At 38.4% G+C, this 24,293-nt stretch overlaps 3 protein-coding genes across 16 annotated transcripts in view; 2 read left to right on the top strand and 1 right to left on the bottom strand.

Moving 5' to 3' along the window:
• psme4b (proteasome activator subunit 4b) overlaps positions 1-12,137 on the top strand; it is a 32,352-nt gene extending 20,215 nt beyond the window's left edge. For both annotated transcript variants that reach the window (XM_079595984.1, XM_079595983.1), the window contains 21 exons: positions 1,708-1,803; positions 1,895-2,026; positions 2,126-2,335; positions 3,003-3,139; positions 3,223-3,276; positions 3,376-3,505; positions 3,991-4,072; positions 4,216-4,369; positions 4,454-4,520; positions 4,605-4,730; positions 5,833-5,985; positions 6,086-6,190; positions 7,336-7,427; positions 7,523-7,654; positions 7,744-8,038; positions 8,159-8,287; positions 8,816-8,971; positions 9,071-9,233; positions 10,055-10,188; positions 10,305-10,444; positions 10,682-12,137. In XM_079595984.1, the coding sequence (XP_079452110.1) occupies positions 1,708-1,803; positions 1,895-2,026; positions 2,126-2,335; positions 3,003-3,139; positions 3,223-3,276; positions 3,376-3,505; positions 3,991-4,072; positions 4,216-4,369; positions 4,454-4,520; positions 4,605-4,730; positions 5,833-5,985; positions 6,086-6,190; positions 7,336-7,427; positions 7,523-7,654; positions 7,744-8,038; positions 8,159-8,287; positions 8,816-8,971; positions 9,071-9,233; positions 10,055-10,188; positions 10,305-10,439 (2,682 nt within the window). In that variant the 3' untranslated portion in view covers positions 10,440-10,444; positions 10,682-12,137. The remainder of the gene's footprint in view (positions 1-1,707; positions 1,804-1,894; positions 2,027-2,125; positions 2,336-3,002; positions 3,140-3,222; positions 3,277-3,375; positions 3,506-3,990; positions 4,073-4,215; positions 4,370-4,453; positions 4,521-4,604; positions 4,731-5,832; positions 5,986-6,085; positions 6,191-7,335; positions 7,428-7,522; positions 7,655-7,743; positions 8,039-8,158; positions 8,288-8,815; positions 8,972-9,070; positions 9,234-10,054; positions 10,189-10,304; positions 10,445-10,681) is intronic.
• Positions 12,138-13,379: 1,242 nt separating this feature from the next.
• On the top strand, positions 13,380-24,084 carry asb3 (ankyrin repeat and SOCS box containing 3). Of its 13 annotated transcripts, none has more exons than XR_013795770.1 (12): positions 15,074-15,331; positions 16,346-16,432; positions 16,831-17,039; positions 17,878-18,036; positions 18,149-18,261; positions 18,684-18,816; positions 20,705-20,882; positions 21,107-21,313; positions 21,417-21,686; positions 21,856-21,989; positions 22,187-22,263; positions 23,826-24,084. XR_013795770.1 is itself a non-coding variant. In XM_079595993.1 (11 exons), exons 3-11 carry the CDS (start codon positions 16,841-16,843, stop codon positions 23,981-23,983), a joined length of 1,551 nt encoding a protein of 516 aa, XP_079452119.1. In that variant the 5' UTR covers positions 13,380-13,715; positions 16,346-16,432; positions 16,831-16,840; the 3' UTR covers positions 23,984-24,084. The 13 variants fall into 13 exon arrangements, 10 of the variants coding, with proteins under 10 accessions (XP_079452119.1, XP_079452117.1, XP_079452118.1 ...); XR_013795771.1 differs by having other exon boundaries at positions 16,819-17,039; XM_079595993.1 differs by lacking the exons at positions 15,074-15,331; positions 22,187-22,263 and adding an exon at positions 13,380-13,715.
• On the bottom strand, positions 13,605-15,310 carry chac2 (ChaC, cation transport regulator homolog 2 (E. coli); the record flags this gene model as incomplete). Its single annotated transcript, XM_079596001.1, has 3 exons — positions 13,605-13,979; positions 15,002-15,037; positions 15,176-15,310. The coding sequence occupies 3 exons, from the start codon at positions 15,308-15,310 to the stop codon at positions 13,605-13,607; spliced, it is 546 nt and encodes a 181-aa protein (XP_079452127.1).
• Positions 24,085-24,293: the final 209 nt, after the last annotated feature.

Below are 24,293 nucleotides of genomic sequence, written 5' to 3'. Positions count from 1 at the left end.
GTAAAACAGGCCATCATTAGGCTTCAAAAACAAAATAAATCCATCCGAGAGATAGCAGGAATATTAGGAGTGGCCAAATCAACAGTTTGGTACATTCTGAGAAAAAAAGAATCCACTGGTGAGCTCAGCAACATAAAAAGGCCTGGACGTCCACGGAAGACAACAGTGGTAGATGATCGCAGGATCCTCTCCATGGTAAAGAAAAACCCATTCACAACATCCAGCCAAGTGAAGGACACTCTCCAGGAGGTAGGCGTGTCATTGTCAAAGTCTACAATCAAGAGAAGACTTCACGAGAACAAATACAGAGGGTTCACCACAAGGTGCAAACCATTCGTAAGCATCAAGAATAGAAAGGCCAGATTAGACTTTGCCAAAAAGCATCTAAAAAAGCCTGACCAGTTCTGGAAAAGCATTCTTTGGACGGATGAAACTAAAATCAACATGTACCAAAATGACGGGAAGAAAAAAGTATGGAGAAAGCTTGGAACAGCTCATGATCCAAAGAATACAACATCTTCTGTTAAACATGGTGGAGGCAGTGTGATGGCATGGGCATGCATGGCTTCCAGTGGCACTGGATCACTGGTGTTTATTGATGATGTAACAGAAGACAGAAGCAGCCGGATGAATTCTGAAGTGTATAGGAATATACTGTCTGCCCAGATTAAGCCAAATGCAGCAAAGTTGGTTGGACGGCGCTTCACAGTACAGATGGACAATGATCCAAAACACACTGCAAAAGCAACCCAGGAGTTTTTTAAGGAAAAGAAGTGGAATATTCTGCAATGGCCGAGTCAATCACCTGATCTCAACCCGATCGAGCATGCATTTCACTTGCTGAAGGTAAAACTAAAGGCAGAAAGACCTACAAACAAACAACAGCTGAAGACAGCTGCAGTTAAGGCCTGGCAAAGCATCACAAAGCAGGAAACCCAGTCTTTGGTGATGTCCATGAGTTCCAGACTTCAGGCAGTCATTGCCTGCAAAGGATTCTCAACAAAATATTAAAAATGAACATTTTATTTATGATTATATTAATTTGTCCAATTACATTTGAGCCCCTGAAAATAGGGGTACTGTGTATAAAAATGGTTGCAGTTCTTAAAATGTTTACTTGATATTTTTGTTCAACCCCTTTAATTAAAGCTGAAAGTCTGCACTTCAAATTCATATTGATTGTTTCATTTTAATTTTATTCTGGTGGTATACAGAACCAAAAGTATGAAAATTGTGCCTGTGTCCAAATATATATGGACCTAACTGTATATATATAAATATATATAAATATAGGTTATTTGTGTTTGCGCACGTGATATCAGGAAGCAATGTAATAACGTTACCTGTGTAATACACACATGATAGCGATGCGCAAATCGAGTGTGTGTGTGTCACAAATCATTATTGTTTCTTCAACTTATTAAAATATCTTACTTTACTGCAACTATCTGTTTCTGCTTCTTTATCATATTTATAGTGTGTGATTTACAAAATACCATATCCTACATCACATATTTTGATATGTGAGGTATACTGCCCCCATCTGGTATGGAATGTGGAGTATGACTTGATTTTTTTTGCCAGACAATTACACATGGCACCTTTAACATGAATTTTTGAATATTACGATTATTGTCAATACCAGTACCGGTATATTGCAACACACCTAGTTGGAAGTCATTTTTTTCCACGGCTCTCCACTTTTAGATGCGAAAGTTGTTGGTTGAGGGGTGTGAATACAAGACTGTTCATCAGGACCTGTTGAGGGACCTTTTGCGTCTTTCTACCAGCACCTACAGCCAGGTCTTGATTCCACATTCACCACATTTTACATTAAAATAATCCTTTTTTTAAATATATGTACTCCTGAATGTCCTTTTATTTGGCCCCTCAGGTCCGCAGTAAGGCCCAGAATGTGTTTTTCACAGCTTTGGGCACCTATAACTTCTGCTGCAGAGACATTACTCCTCGTGTCCTGGAGCTACTGGAGCCCACACGAACTGATGTCACCCAGCAACAGTTCAAGGTCTGCAATCTATAGTTTTAATTTTCTATAATTAGCACCTGCTGCATTTAATTTATTTTCTTGACTTAATACCATTGTTTTTATCATATTTTGCTGTAGGGAGCCTTGTACTGCTTGCTTGGGAACCATAGTGGAGTGTGCCTTGCTAACTTGCATGACTGGGACTGCATCACTCAGACATGGCCGGCCATAGTGCGTTCAGGCCTCAGCTCTGCTATGTCCCTAGAGAAGCCGTCCATCGTCAGACTCTTCGATGACCTTGCAGACAAAGTCCACCGGCAGTACGAAACCATCGGCATCGATTTTACTGTGAGCAGCGTCCCCTGTTTTGTTCATAAACATAGATGTTTTGCCACTGCGGTGTGTCATTCAGACTCTTAAGATTCAGACATATTTATTACTGTTCTGCAAAAATTTGCAGGTGAAATCCAGTAATTTCTATAGAAATCCATGTGATCTAGAATTTCGCTTAAAGGGATAGTTCACCCAAAATGTCCTGGCTCTTCCAAGCATCATAATGGCAGCATTAAAGGGCTCCACGGCTCTGCAGGGGTTAATAAAGGCCTTCTGAAGTGAAGCGATGCGTTCGTGTAAGAAAAATATGTAACGTAATGACGAACGCGTTTGCCCAGCCCTGTTTGTTTGAACCGCGAGAGGCGTCAATTGCCATCATTGCATCGTGCGTCATGTTCAAGGCTTACTCTTGACGTAAATTGATTCGTACAGCCGTCTGCCTGAAGCTAGTTATTTTAGTTGATAAAGTTTTAAATATGGATGTTTTTCTTACACTTTTCATTTTTGGGTGAACTATCCCTGTGCAGATTCATAAATCGCAACACTATTGACAATAAACAATGGAACTTTTTGACTGCGAATGTTTGCAGAAATGTTGCTATCACCTTTAGGGTATGTGTATGGTGTAAAACGACAGCAATCTTATTTTGTAAGACTCATGTTTCCCTTGATGAATCTGTAGGTACCTGAGAGTGCGGTTTTTCTTGGCCGGTGCATCACCGATTCAAGGCAACCCACTCCATACATTGGGACTCCCGTAGACCAGGAGCTGGAGCAAGGGCTGGCACTTCAACAAGACAAAAACCAGGATGCAGAGCAGTAAGTGCTACACGCCTACAGACTCGCAAAGTATATTACTCATTTACCATGGTGTGGTAAATCTTCGCTGTTCCCTCTTCCAGGAAATATGAAGCGCTTTTGAAAGATCTGTTGGAATGTCTAAACGAAAGGGATCTGTAAGTATTAAATAGATGTTTAAAAGTGCTACATTTTTACAAAACTAGACACATAAAAACATAACTAATTTGTGAATATACTCTTTTGCTTGTTATCAGGCCTTGGAAGTTTGAGCACATTGCTATTGGCTTCCTGTCTCTACTGCTAAGAGATGACTATCTTCTCCCGGCTCCTGCGGTGCTCTTCTTTATACGGAGCCTAAACCACGATGCGCTGGTTGTTCGCAAGGTTGGTGGAATGCTGTCATTGTTAATTTTATATATCAGGGGTGGCCATTCCTGCAGCGTTAGCTCCAACCTTTTCCGATATACACTACCATTCAAAGGATTAGGGTCACTAAGATTTGTAAAAAAAATGTCACATTTTTACTTTTTTTTTTTTTTTTCAATTTACCAAATTACACAATTTTTCAAATGATTTTGATAAAAAAAAAACTGTTCTTTCTATTCATTAAAGATTTCTGAAAAACAATGCATCGTTTTCCAAAAAATAATTAAGCAGCACAACAAATTTGACCAATTTTTAAACATTGCAACTTTTTCAGTCACTTTTGATCAGTTTAATGCATCTTGCTGAATAAAAGTATTAATAAAAAAAACAAATCTTACTGACCCCAACTTTTAAATAGTAGTGTATGGTAGTCTGTTATATATTTAAAACCACTGTGTAAATTGTATATTAATTGGTTTTGCTTCCAATGCTCACTGATATAGATGGCGATTGCCGCTGTGGCAGGCATACTGAAACAGCTGAAGAGACCACGCACGAAAATACCCGTTTCTCCTTGTGATATAAGTGAGTAAACATCCCTGTGAAAACAAATAAATAGTACAATTAAATGAGGAGATGATTAAATTACTCTTCACATCCATCTGTTGGTCCATCTGCAAGGTTTCAGTATCTGTGGAAGGAACAATTACACATGTGGTGCTTTGCAGGTAGTGTAACCGAGCCGGAGGGGCTGGTGGCAGGAGACAGGCCGGGGAACGACTGGCTGCAGTACCACGGTGACAGCCTGCCGAAAACCCAGCAGGACTGGGACAATTTCCGCTTTGTAGAAAAGACACACTGGGGCTACTACTGCTGGCCAAAGTAAACCCTCTCAGCCTCTGATCACTGTATGATTCAGTCTAAATCAGCCTTTTTTCCTCACTCTCTCGGTTCCTTTACTCATAGGAAGTTGATGCTATATGCCCCAGAAGCAGAGCAGCCTAAGGATCTTGCCCCTGAGAACATGAATGAGGTATACATGGACAGATCTCAACCGTACTTCCCTACACTTTGTTTTCCTGATAAACTTGTAACTATGTAAACTATTTTCCAACAGAGGGAACGCATCATCTATGACCATTTCACAGACCCAGTGTTTATCAAACAGCTCATCGAGTTCCTGTCCCTTGAGGACCGAAAAGGCAAAGACAAGTTCAATCCTCGTCGCTTCTGTCTCTTCAAGGTACCAGCATCCTAAGGCAATAATCATGATAGTGGAAATAAAACTTAAATATATCAACAAAATAGTTTAAATTACAATAGCTACGTTTACATTGACACCTTTTGTTTCAATCGGAATTAATTCATTCCGATTGATGAATCTGAAACTGAGACAATATTGTCATATTAAATAGTCAAGTATAATAACCTGTATATATATATTGTTTAGACATTTGAGCTCAGTAAGGTTTTTGTTTTCTTACGTTCGCAAAGGCTTGGTGAATAAAAGTGTTACATTTAATCTAAAAAATAACCTTAGTGACCTCAAACTTTTGAACAGTAGTGTGTATATATAGGTTTAGAACTGCAAGTAATGCTGTGCCAATACAAATTTCAAATCTTTTCCTTTCATTGATTTTTGCTCCTTCACTCAATTTTCTTTGGTTATTTATGTGCATTCATTCATAATTCCTACAGTTTAGGTCATTTAAATGTGGGAACTCTGCAATCGGTGTGGTCAGAGACGTGAAGCGAACAGCATGAGACAATTTAAACAATGCATACTCACTCTCTCTTTCGTTCACAACCCAATAATTATATTATGATGCATCGCAGTGTATTGAGTTGCGTCTTGTGTGATTCGTTTCATACCCGGCTCTTAATTAAAATACGTTGAATGGCCTTGATGTAAGCTGTAGAATTATTTTTAGATGTGGCTGTACATCCTGTTAACAAGCCACTGTTTGTCCTGGATATTTGCTTACGGTGTCCTCTGCACTAGAGTGCATGCATAAGTACATTAAGATAGTTGAAAGGATATGTTCAATCCCCACATAATTCTCCTGGCTTCTATTTTTGTAGTTCTCAGCCAAGAGAAAACATTTAAAATGTAGCATTTATTGGATCGTTATCATCCTGTTTATGTTCACTGATTTCAGCAGTTTCCCCCTCTGTAATTCCCAAACCGAGAGGTCGCACATAATTTGAGGGTGCATTTATTAAATGACAATTGTGCTCCCAGCCACATCTCTGCACTTTAACCAGCTCATAATCCTGCCTCTCTCACCTGGCGTACGAATGATTACAAAATACAGATGGCTTGCTTTCTCATTCATCGCCCACAGGGACTTTTCCGGAACTACAGTGATGCCTTCCTGTCTGTTCTAAAGCCTCACATGGAGCGGCTGGCAGAGGACTCTCATGAGAGCACCCAGCGCTGTGTGGCTGAGATCATCGCAGGCCTGGTTAGAGGCAGCAAGCACTGGAGCTTTGGCAAGGTGAGCCCCGCTGCAAGTTTGAGGGATGCACTAAAATTAGGGAGCCACTGAGATGTTTAACCATATTCATGTTTGAAACCCCTCTCTCTCACACACATAGGTGGAGGCATTATGGGCATTCCTGATTCCTTTGATGCGGACAGCACTGTCCAAGATTACTGTTGAGACCTACGCTGACTGGGGTACCTGTGTGGCCACTGCCTGTGTACGTCACATCTTAACTATGTTGAATTTTAATGCCACATAATTCACTACCTGAACCAACTTAACCCATTTGTGCCGGATGCTGCGCGCCGAAACATTATATTTAGCGCCGGTTACTGCGTTGCGCAACTCTGAACCTCCTGCCGGCTGCTGCGTAGCGCAGCATTTTGTATTCGTCATACTTTTAATGACACGTGCAGCATGTAACGCACTGTCATAGGTTCAAATACACACAAGGTGGGTCTTGAGTTTTTAAAGACCACGTGACCACCCAAATGTACTGTGGTTCGCTGAAAATCACGTCAATCAATCAGACATACACGTGCATTTTAATTAAATATTTTTTCTTCCCCATATGATTTTGAGAATTTTTTGAGTTATGTTAGTGCTAAGGGAGCATGTTTTAATTAAACCTGTGATTCTTACCTTCAAAATGTATTTTATTTCATGTTTCTAAGTGCTACAGAGGCTTAGATATTCAGGTTTTGGTAGACGTTGACAATTTTTTGTATTTTTTCAGAAAACCCTCAGGAGATAAGGACATTTATCCAAGAATAACATAGGTTTTTATAGGCGTTTTTAGCAGGCGTTTTAGGAGTAAATGGGTTTTTAAAAGGTGAAACTACTATATTATATAGACTCATTACATGCAAAGTGAGATATTTCAAGCCTTTATTTGTTATAATTTTGATTATGGCTTACATATTATGAAAACCCCAAATTCAAAATTAGAATATTGTGAAAAGGTTTTCATAGCTGTAAGCCATAATCATCAAAAATATAACAAATAAAGGCTTGAAATATCTCACTTTGCATGTAATGCGTCTATATAATATATTAGTTTCACCTTTTAAGGTGAATTACTGAAATAAATGAACTTTTGCACAATATTAAAAAATTTCGCGTTTCACCTGTATAAATGGACTTGGGGAAGAAATAAACAAAATCTCTATGTAAATATTATATATGTAAATATTAATATTTGTAAAAAGAAATTAATGGTTTTATTCAGCAAGGTTGCATTAAATACTTAAAATATCTATCTATCTATCTATCTATCTAAATACATATAAAACAATTCATGTGACATTTAAATTGTTATTGAAGCTATGCGAACAACTAACTGTTGGCGTTTGATGTTTTCAGGAGAGCCGAGATCCACGAAAGCTCCACTGGCTTCTCGAGATGCTGATGGAGTGTCCTCTCAGCGGGGAAGGTGGATCCTTTGTAGATGCCTGGTAAGTGCATATTGTGTTTAGGTTCATGGGCCAATTCTGACACCATTCAGACTTTAAATACATGCCTGATATTTACCCTGATCTCTCTCTCGTAGCCACCTGTATGTGCTGCAGGGTGGTCTGGCACAGCAGGAGTGGAGGGTCCCAGAGCTGCTACACAGATTGCTGAGTTACCTGGAGCCCAAACTCACTCAGGTTTATAAGAATGTGAGAGAGCGCATCGGCAGGTAGGTCTGCGGTTAGAGCCGTCACTGTAATCTAAAAATTCACTAGCAGTTCCACTGATTCTCTGTTGTCATGATTTCTTTACTTGCAGTGTGCTGACGTACATTTTCATGATTGATGTCAACCTGCCATGTACTCTGCCTACGAAGTCCCCACACATCGCTGAGTTTACCGAAAGGGTCTTGTCTCAGCTGAAGCCCCTGATTGAGGGGGACGAAGAGATTCAGAACCACGTGGTGGAAGAGAACGGAGTGGGAGAGCAGGACGAGAGGACACAGGCCATTAAACTCTTCAAAACGGTTCTGAAGTGGCTGATGGCCAGTGCGGGGCGCTCCTTCTCTACACCAGTACCTCAGCAACTACAGCTGCTGCCCCTGCTTTTTAAGGTTTCGGAAACTCTCTCTATATCTCCATCTTGGCACATGCTCATCTTTTATCCATTTGAGTGGAGTGCTCTTAAGTGGAATGCTGACTTTCACTCTGTGCCTGTGTCTCTCCATCTACAGATCGCTCCTGTAGAAAACGATGACAGCTATGATGAGCTGAAGAGAGATGCAAAGACGTGTCTGTCCCTCATGTCTCAGGGTCTCCTCTATCCTCAGCAGATCCCTCTGGTACTGAAGGTGCTACATGAGGTGAGGCCTCAGCCGTGCCAGACACATAACAGGACAACAATTCAAGGCCGAATTTGACTCATTTTTCACTCAAGTTGTTATCAGTGTTATTGTTAAATAAAAAAACTATTGAAAAACGGTAGTCAGTAAACTGAAGTAACGTGGAAATCACATATAAATATTTGATTCAATCTTAAAAACACTAAATAAAGTTGCAGTTGAAGTAGCTATTAAAATTACTGAAACTAAAACTGAAGTAAAAATTAAAGTTATTCAGAAATATATATATTTTTTTTATAAAAATGACAAAAGCACATAAAAAATCACTACAACTTACACTAAAATTAAGAACTGAAAATAAACGCTAATTAAAATATTATTAGTTATAATTTACAAATAATACTAAAATAACATGTAATGTTAATAAATACAATTTGCAATAAAAAAAATTATTCAGTACATTTTTATAACATTTATTTACAAATGAGTAACTTAGTTCTAGTGAGTACAGTTTGCTGTGGAATCATACGGTTCTTGTTATATTTTCAGATCGCTGGCAGCAGCTCTTGGCATGCACGATTCTCAGTGCTAACATACCTCCAGATAATGGTGTTCTATAATCTGTTCACCATACTGAGCACCGAGCAGGCTGTTCAGGACGTAAGAGCACTGGTCATCCGGCTACTGGAGGATGAGCAGCTGGAGGTACCTTCTGGGCAACACTGAATAAATGATGATGCCAGCATGCCAGTTCATGCACCCTTGTTCATTAAACCTTCATCTCTTTGCATCTCCGTGCCTTAGGTGAGAGAGATGGCTGCCACCACTCTCAGCGGCTTCCTGCAGTGTAACTTCTTGGCGATGGATGCCTCCATGCAGACTCACTTTGAGGCCCTATGCAAAACCAGATTGCCCAAAAAGAGGAAAAGAGACTTGGGCTCTGTGGTGGATACCATTCCTTCAGTTGGTATGATCACACTTTAATCACATGCAGTGCTGTAACTGTTCGGGTCGTAGCCGTGGCACAACAGGAGCTTTTATGCCCACAGAATTTAACAAGTCTGATCTGAGTCCAGTCTCATTCCCTCCGTCTTATCCTGTTGCAAAAAGGCACGAAATGCCTGAAAAATAGAACTAAATAAAAACAATAAATTATTATTTTTTGTTTAATGTACATATTTTTTGATGAAACATAAGGTCACTTAATAAGCAAAACTTGCTTTTATTTTATTAAAAATGCAGTAAAAACAACAAAATTGTTAAATGTTATTACAATATAAAATAACTATTTTCTATTTTAATTGATTTTTTTTTCTTTCTTTTTTTCTAAATCTGTTCCCCTGCTCTTTTCTTCCAAGGAAGAGAATACAGGGCTTTAATATGTTTTAAAATATAATTAATTCCTGTAATGGCAAAGCTGAATTTTCAGCATCATTACTCCAGTCTTCAGTGTCACATGATCATTCAGAAATCATGCTGATTTGGTGCTCAAGAAATGTTTCTTTTGATCATCGATGTTGAAAAATATTGAGCTGCTTAATTCTTTTGTGGAAACCACAATGCCTTTTTTTTTCAAGATTCTTTGAATAAAAAGTTAAAAAGAACAGCATTTTTTTTTAAAGAAATATAATGTAAAAGTCTTTACTGTCACTTTTGGTCAATTTAATGTGTCCTTGCTGAAAAAAAGAAAATTAAACAAAAGTACACATTTTTTTATTAAATTTGTATTTTTTAATTGACATTTTAGATACTTTTATTTAGATTTTTTTTTTTTAAATCTATCCTCAGATCTGGTGCGGCGTCACGCCGGAGTGCTGGGACTCAGCGCTTGCATCTTATCCAGCCCGTATGATGTCCCGACCTGGATGCCTCAGCTCCTCATGGACCTCAGCGCTCACCTCAACGACACGCAGCCTATCGAGGTACACGGCTCGTCACTACAAACACAATTGCTTTCTGTCTCCCTCTTGTGCGCTTCGCTCTTAGGGCCCATTAAATCTAACAAAAATCAATACAAGCCTCTCTCCGTCTGATTTAGATGACCGTGAAAAAGACTCTGTCTAATTTCCGCCGCACTCATCACGACAACTGGCTGGAGCACAAGCAGCAGTTCACGGACGACCAGCTCGTGGTGCTCACAGACCTTCTCGTGTCACCTTGCTACTATGCATAGACTGGGTATGTTACAAAGACGCTCATTTAAGCAAACCGTCAGCCTAGGAAGTTAATCCTGTGATGCCCAATAAATGCTGTCTAGGTTGGCAGCTCACTAGGTTTTAAAACACAGCCATACTTATTTTGACTCCGCTAATAATGTTCTGTCCTGTTGCCAAAGTAACTCATTAATGAAAGCTGTTTTAGTCTATAAAAGCTGCTTAATTGCATCCTGATCATATTTGATCCGTTTCTTTTCAGGTTGAAACAATGTTTCTGCAGGTTTTAGTTATTTCTTTCTTTTTTTTTTTACTTTATATTCAAATAAAATATCTTCTGCATTCATGGGGATGTGACGGGAGGACACAGACGCTCAGGATCTCAGCATCTGTAGCAGAACCTCTCGACCCCAAACCCAGGAGCCCACTAAACCATGAGTATGATGAGAGGAGGGCAGGAGGCACGTATAGGCATGGAGTCGAATGGAGTACACATACACGAAGCGAGCGATTCAACGACTTAGAAATATACTCTGTACGTACTGTTTGTATGTATATATCTAGCCCATATTTTTGCATTTCAACTATACTTAATATTTAAGGTTTACCAGCGCAGGGATGTACTGCCTGCAGTCTGTAATATTGTTGTACAGATAGATGATTCCTCTCCCTCCCCCCAATCCTGTGTTGACATTAAAAGTGTGATGAAGGACAGAATGCCTATGGGTTGCCCCATAAATCCAACTCCAAAGCCCCCATCATGCTCTCTTGATGTGAGGTTCTCCGTGATCTGAGCACGTTTAGAATTGTCAAAACCACGTTTTCCCCATTTCACTGGGATATTTTTTATCGTTTAGCATTTTGTTTTTTCTTTAAACCTTTTACAGCTAGCAGCATGTGATCCTTGGTTGAGTGGCATAGAGACGGCATCTTTTCGACTTAAATCTCCGTTGGTAATCGGATGCGGCATGCACCTCTTTGGCTATTGTTGCCCTACGCTAGACTGGCATCAGTAACTTGAAGTATATATTGGGGCTGAGCCCTCCTATTTTTTATCATTACATGAGGACGCAAGTCTGAGTACTGTGACGTTATTGTAGGAAGGTAGCTTTGACATTGTCCTGTAGCTCTCTGCTCACTTGCCATCACAACAGGGTTTTGTTTTGTGTCCTATGTGTTTGTGTATTCATATGTGTATGTATGCATTTGTGTATTGTACATATGCATTTATCTATGCATAAACGACTGACACGTCTTCTAGCGAGAACGGCCTGACCAGAGAATTGTGCGAGTTTGTGGAAGGCTGCGGGATACACGTGCATGTTGGTTTGAGTGTGCATGTTTGTAGTTTGACCAAATTATGGCAGGGCGATGATGTTTTGAGCCATTACTCATTGGCAAGTGACAGATTCCAGGATTGTTTTTGTTCTTCTGTCACAATTCACTCCAGCCTCAGTACAAAACCACTTAAGATTGTTCTCTGAATCACACACAGCGCCAGGAAGGGCTTCAGGTTCTACCACGGTTAGGTCTGTTTTACATTTGGGAGTGTACATAACGGAAACATTATTTAGCTTAGTGCCAAAACTGCCATCATATTTTTTTTTAGATGTTTGCTTCATTTTACTCTCAAGGCCAATAAATGAGTTATTGTTTTTAACAAATTAAAAATGTAAACATTGTTTTCCCCAAAAATATTGCTACTTTTTTTTTATTTTTTATCTGGGTCTCGCAATATGTCAATGTCCTTATTAACTAGTATAATTATTATAAACAAAAACTCTTGGAGACATTAGCATTTGGAACATTGTAGTTAATTCAGGAACGATCAAGTACACGATGTTATCGGTACAACAACAGACATGTGGTAGAGTGGAGTTGTAACTATTCAGACAAAGTATCCATAATAAATAAAGTGATTAACTTGGGTGAATCTCACAAATTCAGTTTGAAACATTCCAAAATGTTTTCACCTGGTTTCACAGACATGGCTTGGAATAGGCCTTAGTTAACTAAATAATACAATTTTAGTTGCGAGCCTTAGAAGAAGAAAAAACGCACATCTTGAGACGAGACAAAACAATGACACTGATATATTTTATTTAAGATATGTGCAAGTTGCTTTGAGTTAAAACCACTCAGACGTGGATTAGGCTTAAAGGGATAGTTCACTTTAAAATTAAAATTCTGTCATCATTTACTCACCCTCAAGTTGTTTCAAACCTGTATTAAGTTATTTCTTCTGCTGAACACAAAGAAAGATATTTTGAAGAATGTCGGTAACCAAACAGTAGTCTGTACCCATTGACTGCCATAGTATTTTTTTTTCCTACTATGGAAGTCAATGGGTACAGACTACTGTTTGGTTACTGACATTCTTTAAAATATCTTTCTTTGTGTTCAGCAGAAGAAATAAATTAATACAGGTTTGAAACAACTTGAGGGTGAGTAAATGATGACAGAATTTTAATTTTAAAGTGAACTATCCCGTTAAGCCTTGTCTGTGAAACTGGCCAAGGGTATTGTTTTTTTTTATAAAGGAATATTGAGGACCCAGGGAAAGAGTGAGGGTTTTTTTCCCACTGATATAATTAACCCACACATACCAGAAAAATTGACCATGTTACAGTAAAAAATGTATAGTATGTCAATGTGAATTTGGTGGGTTTGCATACCTAAATGCCATTAAAATAATGTTATACGAGGCAAAAATTATTCTTAATGGTCTCAAGAACGTGTTTCATGTTCAAAATCTTTTTTTTAAGTGACAAACATGTTAATGAGATTCACCCTTCCATGGTTTATTTGAAGGTAAGGAACGTTAGAAATAACTAAGAAATGGCTTTGTAATATATTCAAGTTTCCTCAGAATAATAACTTATTTTACATTTTCATGGACGCAATGACTTATTACAGCATACACTGAAATTAATTTAAGTACCTGATTTGTATCTCAATGTTCAACACAAAAGACAAACAATGTGAAACATCACGTCATAAAATCAAGTGTTCAGTAAAGAGACTGCCTTGGATAATTCTATTCAAGAACAGAAACGTACTGGTTATCTGTTTACCAGGTAACAGGGTTTAGTTTGCATCAGCTGTCATAGTTGATAAATGAGGGAAAAAATTCACAAAATTCCTGAGTTCTTAAGAAGATTAAGGACAACATAGACAACAGCAGATCACTCGATCTCCTGCTCCTGCAGCTCCTTCACAAGACGCTCCAAAGAGAACAGGTGATCATCGAAGTCTTCAGGAACTAGTTGCCTGAGGGCATCGGCGAGCTCAAACAGGTAATCTGTATTCTTGCCACTGGGGCCTACAGACTTCACAATCTGCTGAGCAATTGTCTCCAAAGGCGCTGGGCCAAGGTAATTTGGGTTGTTATAGGATCCGATGTAGAGCAACGTGTCCTGCATTGGTTGGTGTTCTTCATCTTTGGGATGAAATGTAACTGTGATCACCCCATACCCGCCTTTTTCTCTGTAGTCGAGATACTCTTTCACTTCCTTTTCTCGGCCTGATGGCAACTTATAAGCAACACCCCATACGCATCCCTACAGGAAAGAGGAGAGTGAACGGACACACACAAACAGTTTGGATTATTCGTGCATGTGAATGAAATGCATGGATATCTAATGCTATCATTAAATATTACAAATATAATTAAAAAAGGCACTTCCCATGAAAATGGTACAAAACAGGGTCTGAAACGTTTAAATATTTATATTTTTAAATAAACGGTAAGTGAAAGTGCGTTTAAATCTCAGATGTTGATTGTCAACCTCAGGAGGTCAAAATAAACTGATTATTTAAAAAGAATGACTTTTTTTTTTTTTACAGTTAATTGAAAAATAAAAACAATGTATGAGTTGTTTAATCAGTAATAATCTATTTAAAAATCCACAAAATATTCACAAATTGGCATTCAATTATTAAGAATTCATTGATTCCCTAGTTATTATTTTTCTTTTAAAATTTCCTTTCTAAAAAGCCTGCTTTTATATGTTCAGAAAGTCTTCCAGTTTTATGGAATGGCACACAGACCAACTAGTCGTGTGCCTATATAAATAAATTGAAAATTGTGAGGTCACACAGCATAAACAAATGAAATATTGTATATTTTTTAGTTAGTGTTTGTTTTATTTGATTTTGAACCCCCGGCTGCAGTTCATTCCCAAACCCTAATTTGGGAAACCGTGACAATGTAATGTTTCAAAATTCAAAACAATGTTATAAACAAGTTAGCTCCAAAGTAATCTAAAAGTAGCCTGATTATATTACCTAAATGTGTAGTGTAATAGTTACTAACTACAATTTTTATCATGTAGGCTAATTTGTATTCAGTAATGGACTACAATTTGCAAGTAATCATCCCAGCACTGGATACATTTTAATGCTAAGGGAATTATAACTTACTGTTAGATAATGTTAAGCAAAGTATCTAATGTCTAAAAAAAATTTGCCCCCAATGCAATAGAAAAACCAGTCATGGATGATAGGTCAAAAAAGTAGATTGTCGGCATTTTATTGGCTTCAGTTCGGCCGTATAAAGGTAACGTTAGCAGTATTTCATTACCTCAGGATCCTCTATTAATGTCACCACTCGCCCAGGCTGAAATAAAATCAATAAGAAATCAGAGTGTTAATCGGCCTGTGTTAAGTGCTTTGTCATCCTTAAAGGTCACAATGACTGGGCACCTGCTGTTGATCAACTCGTTTTTACTTTGATAGGGAATAATCGGGCCCATACCTTTCCAGGCACCCCTCGATGATCCGTACTTCCCTGCCAGAACCTGCGACTAAAACCTTTGACGAAACCCACTCGTTTCTCCTCGTACGGGAAGTCAACTTTCCAAATCAAAGATCCGTAACCAAAAACCCACATCTTTGCTGCTGCCTGCTCACGGTGTGTCTGCTGAACAGTGAACACATGCTCGACAGCCTCGACTTATTTGTAACTTAGATGGACGTGTTTTTTAGGGCCTGTGGGCCAATGACGAGTCTGGTGGTTAGGTATGTTGACAGGGTTGGATATGAAGATTACAAAAGAAACACATACTTGTCAAAGGCAGATATACAGGTCTAGGCGAAGATACCTCGCATCAAGTTTCCTCTCTTGACGTCGTGTGACGTCTAATTTACAAGCTGTCATAAAAACAGCGTTTTATTGTTTAACTACAAAAATCAACGTTAAAATATGTACGCCATTAGTTGAAGGTATAAACCATAGACTGTATAAACGGGATAATGGGAGATATCATTTTTCAAAATAAAAGCCAGTTTACAAAACGCTTACAATAAATCACCATGGTAACCAGAATAATATCCACCAAAATATTTAATACAGTAGCTGCTACTGTAGTAGTAATTTTAGAATTCTTACGCTAATAACAATAGCCGTTGTAGCAATAATAGTTATTTATGTTAAGGAAGTTAAATATATAGAGCTGTTAAAATACAATAGTTAAATTGTCGCGATGTATTTATTTGTTTGTTTATTCATTCATTCCTTTATTTTAATTTTTTTTTTAATTAAAATGGTATTTCTAGGTTTTTTGACCGCTTGTTCAATAGACAAGCAATGATTTGCATCGCCTTTTTTTCATATGTTGCTGCCTTATGTTATGTAATTATATCTAACGTAAGTTAAATATTTTAATGACTTTGCTACTGTCCGTTCTTGAATAATATCTCCCTTTCTATTTTAAGGAGGTGTCTGTTTCGGTTTAGTGGGTGGATCAATTGGAAAATATGTTAAACGAAATATTGGAATCGTTTTTTTTTTTAAATATATATATATATATATATATATATATATATATATATATATATATATATATATATATATATATATATATATATATATATAATACTATTAGTGTTATTATTTTAATTATTATTTCCACTTGTTTATTTATAGACGGAACGCAAAGTAACACATGTCTGTTCTAGCCGGAGCACTGAATCAGCCAATCAGAAAACATAATCGCCGGAAGTTCCGTTAAAGGTATCCGGTCTGGCTTGTGGATTCTGTCATTATTAATTTGTGTTTACAGATGTTTAGAACCGCAACATGATTTTCACTTGATCTTTTTGTTGCCTTGTGGACATCTTAAAGATTCAAAGTGGGGAAATGAACTAGACTACTAGCATACTTGAAGTGGTTAACTCGTTATTTTGCAATCAAAGCACCGTTATCTGCCCTGCTTATCATGTAACGTTAACGTTAACCTAGTGTGCACTTGACTTCACTTGAGATTTAACCTGTGGCACTGCAGTATAAGGCAGGTGTAATTCAAGATCTGGAACTGTCAACGTGCACTCAGTAAAGAGCCACTGTGTGTAAATGATATAGCATGAACTATTTCAGTAATGTTTGAGGGGTAAAGTTAGTGTTGTGTGGAGGTAAAAATCGATGGACTTCACGGAGTGCTATGGAGACACCTGTTCAGCCGTCGCGCTGGCAGCCCGTGAGGGGAAGGGTCGGCGGGTGCAGAAGCTCATCCAGAGAGGCTTCGCGGTGGACGTTAAAGATAACCGGGGCTGGAACGCCCTGCATGAGGCCGCGGCGGCTGGATCAGCGGAGTGTGTGCGGCTACTCCTCCCTGCAGCCGGTAAGAGCTTACAGTGCCAATTAGGTCTCTTTACGCAGACTGTTTAATGCTGGTTAAATGTAGCATAAATGAATTCACACAGCTATAGTAAACTAAACTTTTACACTAGGGCCTAAGGTGGGTCATAGCAGACAGTTTTTAGTCTGGCTTTTAGGCAACATAACTTTTTTTTTACACTGTATTTTGAGCAGGCACTGAACCGCCTTAAATCAGCTGTGTAAAGATGCATTATGGACCATCAAATAGAGTTATTTGTTTAGGCAATGAAGGGGATGGAAATGAAAATTCTAGCTTCATTTAGGCTAACGTTACCTGTATGATTCCAAATTTGTACGAATCTCTTTCTTGCATTAATCATAAAAGGAAATATTGGGCAAAATGTGTAAGCTGCTCTTTTCCATAAAGTAAAAACGATTGGGGACTGGGGTTGTCAATCTTGACAAATGACATGCATGTATGAAAACATTTATCTATGCAACTTGAGCGCCATATTCTAAGCTTTGTGTGAGAAACCATTTCTGTTTTATAGTCCTTCAAATCTTCCCCTCATGAGACAGACAGTATTTTCTTGTTGTTATTTTTCAGTTCCAGTTCTGGTTTAAGTACTGTATTTTTGTTTTTGTATGGCAGGGTTGCTTTCAAATCTGATTCATGTGATTTAAATATGCACATATTCAGATTTAGTTACAAGAACTGTCCCTTGAAGACCAACTACAGAGCTACAGTGTTTGACACACTAGTATGTTTGTATAATTATTAAACTGGAGATGTATGACTTCAAGAAATGTTTTCTTTAATGTGCAGGTCATTAGTTGTATCTCAATGCTCTTTATTTCAGTGAATTGTGAAGATTATGTCAACACTTTGACACACAACTCAGAGACTCCTGTTTACTTTGCTGCGAGGAATGGACACCTCCGGGCGGTGAAGTGGCTAATCAAAGGGGGTGCGGACATTAACAGGACAACCAATGAGCTCTCCTGTCCCCTCTTTGCAGGTAAACCCAAAAGTACCTAGGATCACAGGTCAGATATTGTTTACCATGTGTATTTTACCTCTTTGGAGTCTTGTTATATATTTGTCTCTTTTTTTCTTCTTCTTGTTCCTAGCTGTAGATGGGGAGTACAAAAATGTTGTGGAGCTACTGGTGCGAAATGGAGCAGAAGTCAATGGGACTCACTCTGTGTCAGGCTGGTCTTGTCTCCATCAAGCTGTTTACAAGGTTATAGCTTTAAACTACAATTCTAATTTATGATTTTATGAAGCTTTTATGTTTTGGAAACTTTGAAATTTGCACAAATACTACATTCACATACCTTATATATAAGTTCTGCAGCTCTTTTTATTGACCATTAAGTGTCAGGGCTTATCAGAAAATTGTTATCATTAAAAAACAACTACTTATTTAGGCTAGAACATCAATCAAATTATTATTTATGTTGCCCATTATTACTATTTTGTATTTATACCTATATCAATTAGTTTTATACTTCTAAATGTTTAATTAAACTTCAAAAAATGAAAGCCCAGGGCCATTGTGTGCGTTCTAATTTAATCAAGCTTTTAAATCCTACATCTGAGGCAGTTATCAAAATCTTTCTTCAAGAAATTGAAGAAATAAATATCTGTAAATAACACTTCCAGGGCTATACTGAGATTGCGAGGTTCCTGGTGAGCATGTGCTCTCTGGAGGCAGTGGATGACTATGGGATCACACCATTATTTGTTGCTGCACAATATGGACATCACCGATGCTTAGAGATTCTTGCAAATGCCGGTGAGAACACTTCTTTAATGATTAATCCTGTATGAAGTATGAACTGCGTGTAGCTAGTCATGTGCTTCTCTTTTTGTACACTAAATGCTTTGGTCAATGTTCAGTGTCAACTCTTGCAACATTAGAGCTATCACTACTGTATCCACCATGCTATTTACAGTGACACGTTCTTCTGAGGCAGATAAGCAGGTTGATGTAAGGGTCAATACACAAAATGTATTTGTTCAGATCTATGAAGGTATTCAATGATTGCAGTAAAAACTCAATATAGAGATAAAGAGACTTGAATACAGTCCGCTATGATGAGCACATTTTTAATTTCTTAATTAAAATTCATGTTCACACTTTTTGGGTGGTGAGGGAGGGGTGGCATAAAGTTTAATAAAAATTGTCTTCATAGTGAAAAAAGCCTCATTAAAAGTTTGGCTGCTTATTAATATTTATTAAAAAAAATTAAAGAACTTTATACTTCCATTCAGCAAGGATGCATTTAATTGATCAAAAGTGACTGTAAAGATAAAATATTTGTAATGTTACAAAATATTTCTATTTTAGATTGTCAGCATATTGGTAATGAAATTAAAGTTGGTATTTTTTATGGAATACGATTATTTTATTGTTGTTGTATTAGCCCTACAGTTCCAGCATTAAAATCATATTTAAAACTATAACATTTTACACGGGTTTATTTATACTTTTTATAACATTTATACTTAACCTATACGTTTTTTTTTCCTCACAATTCTGACTTTTTTTGTCACAGTTACAAGTTTATATCTCCCAATTCTGAGATTTTCGCAAATATCAAACTGGTCTATCATAAGCAGCAGCAGACCGTTTGAGAGAAGTCTCAAATCCGTGGCCAGGGGAAGGCTAAGCCTATGATTATTTATCTTTGTTTATTGATCTTATTCTGTTCATTGGTTATTTTTTTCATGTATGTATTTCGTTGTTTACATGAAACTGTTGGCTGACAGTAAATCACATTTATCTAATCTTAATTGCCAACTTATTTTTATCCCATGTTTTGTAAAATGTGTAGGGAAATTCTTTTACTTTTTACTTGACATTTGATAGTCATCAAAAATTCTCTTGAAAATCATATAGAAGTTTATAAAAGTCATATGAAACCAACATTAATACAAAGAGTACATTCGTACCGAGTTGTTCTAATAACTTGACATTTTTGTTACGGTGAACACACTTATTTAACTTAAATGGAAATGAAATAAAGAAAGCCACACCAAGCACAACACGTTCCTGCATTTGTTTTTCCTGGAACAACATAGCAGCAGAACCTGATTTCACCAAGTAAAGCATGTTCTTGGATCAACATCTTTGTTCCTCTAAGGCAGTGGTTCCCAAACCTGTCCTGACGCACACCCAACACTGCACGTTTTCTTTGTCTCTCTAATCAAACACACCTGATTCAACTCATCATCTCATTATCACATGGGTTAATGAGCTGATGAGTTGAATCAGGTGTGTTTGATTAGGGAGACAAAGAAAACGTGCAGTGTTGGGGTGCTTCAGGACCGGTTTGGGAACCACTGCTCTAAGGTGAACGTGATTTCACCAAGTACCACATGTTGACCCTTGGGGTAACATTCCAATCAACCAGTCAGATTTGAGGGAAACGTTTAGTTTGTCCGGTTTAGGCTTACAACCAGGGTTAGGTGGTTCTACATACATTTTATTCACCTATCATTTCCCTCTGATTTTATGGATAACTTATGGATAGGTTTAGGGGTAGGGATATGGTTATGATTCAATATTCAGGCAGGAATGTTGTTCCCGTATATCAACAAAATATATTGACCCAGGAACTGTGCCTAAGGGGTGCCTAAAATCAGGAAGTGTGCCTAAGCACAGGTTGTCGTTGTCACAGGGGCGAATGTGAACTGCCAAGCAAACGATCTGGCCACACCGCTGCTCATTGCCGCTCAGGAGGGCCACGTACGGTGTGTGGAGGTTTTACTGGCCCATGGAGCTGACCCTAACCTGTACTGCAATGAGGACTGCTGGCAGCTACCCATCCATGCTGCGGCCCAGTTCAGTCGGCTAAGGTACGGCAGCTTGCTAGATTACATACTGGGTCTGTTTAGTGCTTACGAAGACCTCGTTTTAAAAAAACTATCCACATTGTGACATTTACTTAGTATAATATAAATAACATTTGAAAGCTAACCTTTTGTACTTTTAAAAAATGAGAGTGTAACTTTGGCCTTTATGAAATAATTTTTGCTACACTGGATTAATCTGGCCGCTCATCTCTTGTCTTTCTGTGTAGTATTTTAGAGAAGCTGATTCCGGTAACGAAGCGAGAATGTGACCGGGGTGAAGGAAAGGTCAGTCCAGTTTACTTGGCAGTACTTAGCGGACAAGCGGACAGCCTTCGGGTCTTGCTAAAGAAGGGCTACAGTCCAGACGCCCAGAGCTGTCGACAGTTTGGATACAGCTGCCCTTTGGACATGGCTCTGTGGTGCAACTCTTGGAAGTATGACATAGATGTACACTCATGTCCTGCTTTATGTTCATTTTAAACACAATCAGTTGGACAGTATGCCTTTTTTTTTTTTTCTCCCCCGTTTGTCTCTCAGTTTGGACAGCGAGTGTCACCAGACTCGTGAGATCACTCTGATGCTCTTGGCAGCAGGGGCTCATGTGAGCATGGGCATATATGCCTTTGCGTTACAGGGCCATGTACCAGAGCACCTGCCCTTGATCCTGGAGCACGCTGGGCTCCCTCAGGTTGACCGACTCGGAGAGCTGACCAATAGAGCCCTTGCTGAGCTGCAGAGCGCCTCTTTTTGGCTCCCCCTGCTGCTCAAAACCGGAATGGACCCCATGCTGCTCCTACAGGACAAAATGTAAGCAACACATTGCGGTTGTTGTGTCACACACGCTTTTTTATTTTAATCATGAGTGGATTCACCAATGCATGGCTTTTAATAAATGATCGTGCTTTATTAACGTCAGAGTTAAAAACCACTGTGTTAAGCTCTTCTCGTCTGCCTGTTATGCTGTAATTGGGTGCAGGCTTGAAGAAGCTGAGAACAGAGTGCTTAATTTCTTTCTGGAGTTCATTAATTGGAAGACTCTGCCCTCCGCAATGCTTCAGATTCTCTCTCACCGTCGAACAGATGGCACCTGGACGCCACGGAAGCATTTCGGTATGAACTGTACACTTGTGTACAGTATGTGTGGGTTTTATGACTTTGATCAGGTGTTTTTCAACAAGATATTGCATATATCATATATGTACTGTACATTCACCATTATTTTGTTGGTAATGTGAAATTAAGCTAAATAGTGAATTTATTTGTCCATTAAGCAACACTAAAGAATTTTTTTTCCAAAATCATATCAGTGGTTCATCAAGTCGTAACAGAGTGAAAGGCACTTCTGGATTCGCTTTGCGGCCCTATATCTGCTCAACCGCACTATGTAAGTTTGCCAGATCGGGTCGCGTTTCTGTAGTTCGAATGAGACATAAGAAAACTACAAATTTGACTTGCTTTACGCCAAGCGTTACAATAGTCATTATTTATTTTTTCTTCATTTCTGATGTCGCAATATATCATACATGAAATCATGCAACATACTCTACCTTGTCTGTGGACATCATTCATTCCAAAGCCGCTGCTGGATAGCAGCGAGCGTTCGTGCGACAGTAGGCTGCGGTATGCTAAATTATTTACGACAGCGGTAATGGACAATTCCGCTTCCAACCTGTAGGGCGACTGAAGAGGAAAAGTTATTTAGTGTTGCTTTAAGTTTCCTGAAGAGTTTCTTTATTACATTTAAAGTGCTGATATTCATTCCTTTCATTCACATAGCTGTTATGTAAAAGGTCTGCAAAGTTTAAAAGCTCAAAGTGCACGACAAATAAATAAATTGCCTGCTAAAAGAAAGGATCGAAATTCACTTCAAATTTTCATAATGCCAGCTGTCTTCATAGGCTGCCTGCAAGCAACCTCTACTTTTGACCCGTCCTCAAACACTGAGAAGCATCATGTTGTAGCAGCATGTGGACATGTTGAGAAGATGCGGTTTTCTATGCTGCGAATTCAATTTGCATGCACTTTTTATAGGATGAGGACTGTTCATATCACTACGTATACAAGTGCCAAGGAAGCCTCATGAGTTGAATTTCAGATATGGTAATGGCGGTTTAGTTTCCGACACGCGCTGATAGACACAACAGACGCAACCATCTGACCAATCAGAGCAGAGGAAGCTCTCGGAAAGGCAGGGTTTAGAGAGACTGAATCCTTTATTTAACCATTCCAGACATTAGGAGAAAAGAGGCCATGCTTTTTTGTCCTTGGATGCATGTATACCTATCGTAACAAAAGTAGGAATGTTTAAAATAGCATAATAGGGGCATTTTAGGTTCAGTTCATTTTTTGTAATCAGTTCAAACTGTTTAATGATACAATTCAAAACCCAATAGTTTGCATTAGAATGTTTGTTTTAAAACGTTTGAACTATTTAAGTAATTTACAGATGAGCAAATGTGCATATATATATATATATATATATATATATATATATACATACACACATACACACACACACACACACACACACACACACACACACACAGTATATACATGCATATACTTTTTTTTTTTGTAAAAATGTATTCCTGTGATAGTCTTCAGTGACACCTGCTCTTTCCGAAATCATTCTAATATACTGATTTGGTGCTTAATAAATATTTATAATTATTATCAATGTTGAAAACAGTTGTGCTTGCTTATTATTTTTGCCAATTTGTTTTTCAGGATTCTTTGATGAATAGAAAGTTCAAAAGAACACCATTGATTTGAAAGCGCAATCTTTTGTAAAAAATGCTTTTACTGTGTCACTTTTGATCAATGTAATGCATCCATGCTGAATGAAAGTATTTATTTATTTCATTTTTTGTATTATTTTATTTTTGTATGTATCATCTGATGTGGTAAGTGGCCTCAGCTCAGTAACCCCTTTGCTCTTGGTTCCAGAATCAGTCCCTGCCCTCACTCATCTGTGCAGGCTGGCATTGCGGGCATCGGTGGGCAGCGATGCTCTGTCTAAGACCTCCTTTATCCAACAGCTGCCCGTCCCCACACTGCTTCAGGACTACCTTCAGTTCAGCGACGTCTCGGGCTTGCTCACATAGCAGCCTGACTGTCATCTGTGGCTAATTAAGTTATCTCGACTTGTTCCACTGCAGTATTTTGTACATAATGTTAATAAAATGTTAATGACTGCTCAAATGAAGCTGGACTCTGGCTCTTTTCATTACCTTGATTTTTAGAAAATGTGGAAGGACAAATGAAGAATTTCACCAATTTATCTTCACTGTTCTGTACCCTTCTTACACAGCTGGCCTTCATACTGAGTTGATGTTGAAATTCACCTCTGCTCCGTGTCTTTGGTCTGCCTCGTTATCTTCTCTCTCTCTCAGCGGCTCTCCTCTCTGTTTGCCT

The sequence above is a fragment of the Phoxinus phoxinus genome (genome assembly GCF_949152265.1).
Source record: "Phoxinus phoxinus genome assembly, chromosome: 21".
NCBI classification, from domain to species: Eukaryota; Metazoa; Chordata; class Actinopteri; order Cypriniformes; family Leuciscidae; genus Phoxinus; species Phoxinus phoxinus.
This window is presented reverse-complemented; position numbering and strand designations above follow the sequence as displayed.

What these genes read in the sequence shown, in the direction of transcription:
- asb3 (XM_079595993.1), top strand. Translation starts at nt 16,841, where the DNA reads ATGGACTTCACGGAGTGCTATGGAGACACCTGTTCAGCCGTCGCGCTG. An exon ending in GCTACTCCTCCCTGCAGCCG is followed by an intron (nt 17,040 to 17,877) that starts GTAAGAGCTTAC and finishes TCTTTATTTCAG; the next exon opens with TGAATTGTGAAGATTATGTC. An exon ending in CTGCTCCTACAGGACAAAAT is followed by an intron (nt 21,687 to 21,855) that starts GTAAGCAACACA and finishes AATTGGGTGCAG; the next exon opens with GCTTGAAGAAGCTGAGAACA.